General features: G+C 34.5%; 1 protein-coding gene across 3 annotated transcripts in view; it reads left to right on the top strand.

Moving 5' to 3' along the window:
* Positions 1–8192, top strand: part of CREBRF (CREB3 regulatory factor) — a 51504-nt gene extending 43312 nt beyond the window's left edge. For all 3 annotated transcript variants that reach the window (XM_037501348.2, XM_054690830.1, XM_054690831.1), the window contains exon 9: positions 4098–8192. In XM_037501348.2, coding sequence (XP_037357245.1) covers positions 4098–4213 — 116 coding nt within the window. In that variant the 3' untranslated portion in view covers positions 4214–8192. The remainder of the gene's footprint in view (positions 1–4097) is intronic.
* Positions 8193–9064: the final 872 nt, after the last annotated feature.

Below are 9064 nucleotides of genomic sequence, written 5' to 3' on the forward strand. Positions count from 1 at the left end.
ATACATGGTTACAAAAATTTTTTTTCTTGCAATGAGAAATTTTTAAGAACTGCTCTTAGCAACTTTTAAATATGTGGTACAGTATTAACTGTACTTGTCATTGCTATATATTATATCCCTGTCATTTATTTATTTATTTGTTTGTTTGTTTATTTATTTATAACTGGCACTTATTTATTTATTACTGGAAGTTGGTGCCTTTAGACTTAGACCCCCTTTGTTCAGAGATAGTTATCATTCAGGTCCAGCCACCAGATGGGATCAGGAGAGGAGCAGGAAGAGAAAGTTTATCCTAGACAGACAGTCACCATATAGCTGGGGGTCAGGGTAGGGCAACATGGAGGGGGAGGGGTAAGGGAGTGCTTCAACTTAGCCAGTGGAGAGGAGACGGAGAACATATGAACCCAGGGACATGTTCCTTTGTTTGGGGGTCTGGGTGAAGTGCAAAAGCAAAAAGTGGGAGGGGATTTCTTAAGTCACTACTGGACAGTCAGGTGAGGCAAGAAGAGGAACTTGGTAATTGGGCCCGCCTTATCACACCAGTGCACATGGTAACTTACTTTCTGAGATTTCTTGTTCTGCACACCCCCTCCTTTTTATCAAGAGCATTTTTTTTTCCTTCTTCATTTTTATTGTCCCAGTCTTACTCAATTTTGATTCTTGCTCTGCTGGTCCCTTTCCTACAAGGAAGTACTGATTGGTTAGTTTTCTAAGTTCATAGAGGCTAGACTGCTGTGGGTTCCTTACACTCACTTTGGACTCACCATTGGGTTAGATAAAATCTCTCACAGCTTCAGCTTTTCACAAGTTGACCTCCTGGGCTTTCCACTGAGTAACTGTTGACTATTTTAAACGTGTTATGTTCTCAGGTCTACTGTATCCTTTTGACTCATCCTATATAAATATTGATAATGGTAATAACATGCAGTTCTTGTAGCTTTGAATAGTTCCCACCCTCTTGAATTTTGGGGTTCGTGAGATACCCTGTTTCCTTTGGTTGATGGTTTTTCTATGTGATTGCTCTGTTTTTATATAGGGAGTTTAGGAGATTAAAACTCTGCTGCCTTACAACTGTCTTCCAAGAATTTCCCTTTGGAGTAGTGTAAATACTTTGGGACTTCCTTTTCTTAGGGTTTAATAGAATACTCTGAAACTGTGTGGCTCAGTGTGATTAACTCTTTGAAAACTGTGTGTCCCCTTGCCATTTGTCAGATTACAACCCTTCTAGACTTGAGTTTTATAAATTATGTATTTCTAAAAAATTATCCACTTCCTCTAGGCTCTCAAATTTATTACAATTGTTTCTGAGTTTTCATTTCCTTATATCAGTGGTTAATACTCCATTTTCATTTCTTACTGTGCATATATTGTATCCTCCTCTACTTCTTGGTTATCCCCAAAGATCCAACTCGAATTTATCAGTTTTTCTGATTTCTTCAGTTAGATGCTTAATTTATTTCTTTTTACTCTTTTTTGTTCATTAATATAATTAAAAGTCTTTGAAATTTCTTCTGAGCATTGAAGAGTACTTCCAAACACTGCTATTATATTTTAGTTGTTTTCTGAATACTTCTAAGTTTAAGGTTTGAATTACTGTTTGACCCAAGAATTTTTTCAGAGATTGAAAATTTCCCAGAAAGTAGAGATTATTGATTTCTAGTTAACTTGCTTTTTTGTGATTTTTTTTTTTTGGCTAATATATGATTACATTTTAATGTTTTGTGGATATTTGAAAAGAAGATATAGCATATGTTTTATATATAGACTCCAGTATATGTTGATTAGATTATCTTAATTAGGTATTATTTTCCTTATTTTTGGAGGGGTTTTTTATCCTGTGTAGAACTGAGAAGTTCCCTCTAATATTTTTCAGTTTCTTTTCATATTTTCTATTTGTCTACTTTTGAACCTGGGATGTTTGAGGACTCATTCATGCTAGATCTTCATGATGGATTAGTCTTTATTATTGTGAAGCACACTTCTTTTGTCTTGTTTATAGCCTTTTCCCTGAAGTCAATCTTGTCTGATGTTAGAATTATTATGAAGGCAGCTTTCTTATTATTTACATTTGATTCATTTCTCTTCGTTTATTCTTTTATTTTCAATCTTTCTGAGTCAACATATATTGGATACCTTTTTAAAATATTTTTAATTAAATTAAAATTTAATTTTTGATTTGCAAACCATATAATTCATGGTTAGGTTTATATATGTGTGTGTGTATATACACACACACATATAGTTGCATTTTCTTTGTTAGTCTGGGAATTTTTATTTTATAGGTAAGTGTCACTCTATTTATGATGATGTTTGGTTTTAGCTTGTCATCGAAAGATCTGTTAGGATCTATTCATCTGGACTTTTTTTTAGCTTTTTTATGTTATTGACCATAAGATCCACTATAGTGTTATTTTTTAATCTATCCTCTGATAATTTGCAAGCTTGGAATTTTTGTCTTGTAGGTTAATTTTTAAAATATAACATAAAATGTATTTATCATTTTTGCTTCAAGTTTCATTTAAGATTTCAATCTTAAAGAAAATTAGAAAGAAACAGTACAGTGGACACCTGCATGTCACTCAGCTAAATCCAGTTGTTAACATTTTGCTGCATTTCCTTTATCTTTGCCTCTTATTTACATTTTCCCTGAAATATTTGAAATAACTTGTAAACATTATTCTTCATTCCTAACTACTTCACCATGTATTTTTTGAGAACAAGGATATTTTCTTTCTAAGACACAATACCCGTATGCCACCCAAGTGCATCACTGTTGATACATTACATAATTGGAGTCTGTATTTAAATCAAGGGTCATGCATTGCATTTAATTATGTCTTTTTTGTCTCTCTTAATCTGGCGCATCCACTACACACCCCCCCCCCAAAAAAAATACAGGTAGCTGATCTTGTAAAATATCCCCACATTGTGGACTTGTCTGTTTCCTTATGATTAGCTGGAGTTACAGTTTTGGGGGGCAAGAATGCATCATAGGTGATAAATCCTTTCCACACCAACCAAGGGGCATATAGAGCAGTTTGCCCCATTGTTGGTCATGCTCAATGATGGTCACGTGGCTGTGGTTGTGGCTATTCTGGTTTTTTTTAAAAACAGTATCTTTTTTTTTTTTATTTTTTTTATAGAGGCATGCTTTATTTATTTATTTATTTTGTTTGTTTGTTTGTTTATACATGCATTGGGTACATTCAGAAGCGCGGGAGGGTGAGAGAATTCACCAGAGCTAGAGCGGGGAGCAGAACAGGCAGAAGGACCGAAGTACACTGCTGAGGGGAGCAGCGGGCAGCAGGAGAGGTCTGCGCGCCATGTGGGACCCTCCTCTGGTGGCCGGGGAGCAGCCGGGGATCAAACCGGCACTGCAGAGGCTGCGGGCAGCTTCGCAACCCAGCGCTCAACCGCTGCGCCACCGGGGAGGCCCTTAAAAACAGTATCTTTTGAGTTCTTCATATTTACAATGGCTAATATTTTTCTTCCTTATTACTTTGAAAACATATTTACTGTCTGTTATTTATTGATTTTAAGAATCTTTTGACCTCAGCTCTAGAATATGAGGAAGATGAGAAAACCAACACATATTATCGCCCCCCCCTTTCTCCTTCTCTCTCAACTTTGCATATTCATTCACTTTAAAAATGAAAAGGGAAAATAACTATTCAGTAATTATGACTAAACACCTATTGAGATCTGTGTTTTCAATTCCCCTGGAGAGTGGAACACTTAAGAGACTGGCTGAGGGAGCAGGGAAAAGCTTGTGCAGTCTGTTTAGGCTGCAGTACCTGTTGGCAGATATGGGGTTTAGGTTTAGACAGTTATTTGGACTATTGTTACTTACCATCTGCCCCACTTTAAATTGTTGATTAACACTCTCCACGGTTATTCTTGGTACAACCCTTCCAGGAATTGTAGACTCCGACGAAATGGGTGCAATTATTTTTCTGGGCTGCAGGGGCAAGCAGCAAAGTGCTTGTTTGGGTTAAGTATCAAGCTGAGGGCCACCCGGACCCTGTGTTCCCTACTCCTCAACTGTGCATACCCTCTCCATTTCTGTGGTTAAGTGTGCCTTTTATTCTTCTCCTCAGGCCTCCCAGTGGCTGGGCAAACCTCAGAATTTGTTAACCAAGTGTTAGAGAAGACTGCAGAAGGCAATCCCACCGGAGGCCTTGTAGGACTAAGGATACCAACATCAAAAGTGTAATCCGCCCCATTGGACCACTGGTCAGAAGTGTCTGTGTTTGTCATGTTATTCATTGTAAATTTTCATTCTGTTTTGCATGTCAGTTTAGCATTATGTAAACATTTACAATTAGGTTACATTGTTTTAAGAACTAAGTAGCATAAGCGAAGCATGATCCAAAATACTTGATTATTGCATTTTCAGAGCATAAACCATGGTTAAAACTGTTACTGGCATCAGAATTGAAACTGATACATCTAAGTAAACTTCTAGGTACAGATTGTAAAAATCTGTTAAGCATTTTGGAGGAATGAAGACATTAGTGAATGCCAAATATAGTGGCAGGTTTATGCTCTGAGCCACACAAAAAATTGAGGAAGCATTTTTTTCGAACAGTCAATTTAGATTGTTTTTAGAATTACTGCTTTTTGTTCTAATTTTCCACAACCATTAATCTCACTTGTACATGGCACAACCCAGCACTCATGCCCGTGTGCCATATTAGATGTTCATTTTCCGAGCTCAATATGGTATATATAAATATATATATATAGATATATATATAAAAAAATGTCTGTGCAAGTAAGAAAAAAAAGCATATTCTTTGTGCCTTGTATTTTGGGGAAACTAAAACTGGTAATATTTTGTATGATGAAAACCCTAATGAGGAAAAATAAGATATATAGATGGAAAAATTATGGGGTTTAAATGTTTTTTTGTTCCAACTCTTTTTCAAATTTTTTGAATGTACATAGGACTATGTTGAAATGTAGATATATGCCACAGAGTCTGTGTATTGTATAAAAAACAAAACAAAAAAAACAAACAAAAAAAAGATGGCTCTAGAAAACTCATATTTCGGTACTTGACCGGAAGAAGACAAATACTTGCACATTATTGCGATTGTTTTATTTTTTGTACCAAAGACAAATGCAACTGATATGGCAAACTGCCAGTCTAAGTAAAGTTTTGCACAGCTTACATGATACTGTATGAATGTATGAAAAAAAAAAGGAGAAAAAAAAATGAAAAGGTCAGGGTTAGGGATCTTACTGAACTGTGAATTTTATTTCTGTTTGGGTCCAATTATCTACAGAAGGAGCATCCACACATACAAATATTATTTTGCTGTTCCTCTAGTTCGCTTCCATAGTAGATAAGTTGGTGGCCATTTAGGTGTCTGTAAGTCTTTTTATTTCTGCACTTATTGTAGGAAATTTTAATATATTTCATTTTAGTAAGCTATTGGTAAATAGTTTTTGACCTCGAAAATGTAAAAGTTTATTTAGCTTATTGTAGTATACGTCCACCAAACAACCAAAATACAGATTATTTTTATTGTATTATGTATATATATGTAAAGAAAGAAAAAAGCTAAAAATATCTAATTCTTTAGTTGCCACTTTTCCAATTGATATATTATTGTGCATGTAATATTTTCAAAGATCAACACAAGCTTAAAATGAAAACAAAAAAATTTATAGATTTTTATATTTTTGTACAGGTATTTTCAAACTAGCTTCTTCAAACTTACATGTGACTTATTCTCCTATAGTTTCTAGAACTGAGAAATATTAACACATTTAGTTTTTAGGTGCTCTTTTTTGCTCACATAAAATAACTTCATTAGTCAGTGTTTAACTACATTAAAGCTTTACCTCTTGATGAGAAATTTCTTGTGTCAAGGCAGCGTTATAAACCTTCCCCACAGATCGTTCATCCAGTCTCATACTGTTCTGTTATCAAATCTTGTGTTTTGAACTCTGAAACTGTTGGCTTAAAAAATACCCTTTAAAAAAGATCCTATCTAGCTAGAAAAAAAATACCAAAAATATCAGACCTAGCTTCTGGGAAAGTATCTATTTCTCCATCGCCCTTACCGAATTTATTTTTATTATATTTTGTCTCTCTAGTGTATTTCTTTTCTTTTTTTTTTTTAACTTTCTTCAGCCACCAATTTGTAAGCAACGGCACATCGAGCCATAGCTTCTAAAAGTTTGATTCTAAAACCTATAGTAACAACTGAACAGTGTTGCTTACATGCTTCTTTGACATCATGAAAAGGAAACTCCCAGAAAAATTGTCTTGACACCTTAGCTGAACTGTGAGGCACAAGATTCTCCTTTGTGCTTGGTGGAAATGTACCTGGTTAGTACAGTCACACTAAACAGATGATAAGCTCAGATCTCATGATTTAATAGAATGTAAGGTCATTGTTTAAAGTTTTTCCTTTTTAGGGTGGGAGAAAGCAAGCACAGACAGGTTTATAACTTGGGATATATGAAGGCTTGACAGAGTGTGTCTGGAAAATAGAAATGTGTTCCAAAATATGGCAGTTTTGCAATCAGGTGAAAAATCACTTTGTGATAGAGATTCAGCTGATGAGGTTTATAAAATTGCCCCTTTCTAGCTGCTCTGTTAAAAATTCTGGGTTTTGATACTTTTTTCCAGTCTGCAAACCAGAATTTGATTTTTTGGTCTTGCATTTCAAAAAAGACTTTGAATCTGTTTAGTAGATTCCATATCCTTGCATTTCAGTGTTTTATATGTACTACTTAAGTTAAACAGTTGAAGCTTTTAAATAGTTGAGCTTTTTAATGTTGACACTTTATTTTGTACCTATTTATATATGTATGTATATCTTAGAAAAGCACTTTGTTAAAAAATTGCATTTTATATGATTCCTGCCATTTGCTGCTAAATCTGGGCTGGTCAGAATGCTGCAGCGATACTTGATCTAAATAAAAACCTGGCAGTAAAATGTAGAGTGAAAGTTAAATCTTCTTGCTGTTTTAACTTTATCATAAAGATGACATAGGCAAGCTGTGCAGCTTTACATTTTTAACCAGGGGACTCTGTGGCATTTAAAACCGTCTAGAAATGGTTGTACTTTAATGCCAGTAATAATCTGCTTCCTCTATTGTCATTAAAATGTATACGTTTAGTGTATCACACAAATCTTATAAGGGTAACATAAAAACCCCAACAATTGTACATGTTCTGTTTTTTGACAATTGTGGCATGTATTTTTGGGTGAAGATCATTAGAGAAGAACTCTCTAAAGGTTTTCTGTGTTCATACATGGTATATAGATAGCTCATAATGAAGTCCAGAATCTTACTTTAAGTGAAGGCATTGTGAATTCACCTCAAATAAACCCATTGTTCCAAAAGCAGTTATAAACATTGATGCTAGTACTACTATGATTAAAAAACAAAAACAAAAAAAGTTCTTCCTCGTTTCAGATACACTGGATTCTCTATAGAGTTTGTCTCCATATGAAAGCATGCTGTCCAGTTGTTCTTGTTAAGACCTTGTCTGAGTTTTGAATTGGGTGCCACACTTTTTCAGTCAATATTGATTGCTCGTTCTACTGTACCATGTATGATTCTTGTCCTTTCCTATATCCTTCACGACAGATTATGATGTGGCTTTATATTGTGCCTTACTTGTACATTTAAAACAAAATGTCTTCATTCCCTTACACTTCCTGAATCTTTCACTTTGACCTTTTTGGTAAGAGAATCAGAGCTATTATAAAAACATCATGAAGGATTTCAGATGGGTATGGTTTCAAATTCCCTCTCTTTATAGTTATTTTATATTTGTATGAAAGACCAGTTTTGAATGGTCTTTGAATATGAGGGGGAAGGATTCGCAGTAATTTCACTACATCCCTTTTTTCTGACTTTAATGAATTTGTCCTACATCTTCCTTCTGATGCTTGACTTCATTTGCTCTTTAGCAATAGTCTGCATTTAAAGAAAGGTGTGTTCAGTTCATCAGCCTGAAATTGACTATTTCGTTTTTCCAGATTTTTTTAGGAGTACCCGTTTTGTTTGTTTTATAAAACAGATGACAAGTCTCTTTAAAAGAAACAGAAGTACAGTACTTTTGAAATACAATGCTGTTAGTTTGAATTTCTTTTTTTATATATAATATTCATACAATTATCTGATGTTTGCCTTCATTAATAAAGCTGTTAGTTTATTCACCAAAATGTCAAGAATGGATGTGCTTTTCTTTATTCCATACATTTAAAAATATTTTAGCTGCTAAGATTTAGTTAACTTTCTAAGAAATGAATTCAAGTTGCCTTCATCAGGAATTGACAAAAATTTATGTTCCCTTTCTTTATATAGTCTTCCTAAAATTCTGTTCAAGTATTTTCTAGTTAATTATGTAACAGAATGTTAGCATCTCTCCAAATCTTGAAACTTGAATTTTGGGAATGCATTGAATTATGCTTTCAGTGTTAAAGTAAAAGGTTTCAATTATCCTTCTAGTGAAGTCTATTGTGGAATACCATTTCCCATGGAACTGAGGTCATTTCCACAACTTGCACAGAACTGCAGTCTTGTTCTTCCCTTGGATCATGATAAATAAGTCTCACACAGTGCCGTAATACTTGTGGATTCTTTTGTAATCTTTGTAATCTTAAGGGCATTATGAGAAGATGACTCCATGTTTTTTTAATATTTCAAACACAGTGGGATGTAACAATGAATGTTAACTGTAGGAATGGTGGTTTCGTTTTAAGGAATAAGCATGTTGGGGAAAGATGATGAAAATGTACTACTGAACGTTTTACACTCCCATAAGCAAGTGGGATTATGTGTTGAAGCATAATCCTCACGCTTCCTAAACCGGCTGAAATTGTAGAAATCACACCTCGGAACTGAAGTATGCCAAATTGCCATTTTTGTTTAGAAAAGAGAAATTTGGGGATAATAGTTAGGGAAAAGAACCTTAAAACTTCTTTCAAATAGTCTTTTGGATTGGAAGACTTGGTGATGAGTGAAGAACATCAGAGTTGGGTATTTAAGCGTGCCAAGTTCGGGCGAACTAGGTTTGCCTCTTTCATAACAATGT

This window comes from Talpa occidentalis, unplaced genomic scaffold (genome assembly GCF_014898055.3).
Source record: "Talpa occidentalis isolate TD23 unplaced genomic scaffold, MPIMG_talOcc4v2.1 talOcc4.9, whole genome shotgun sequence".
Lineage (NCBI taxonomy): Eukaryota > Metazoa > Chordata > Mammalia > Eulipotyphla > Talpidae > Talpa > Talpa occidentalis.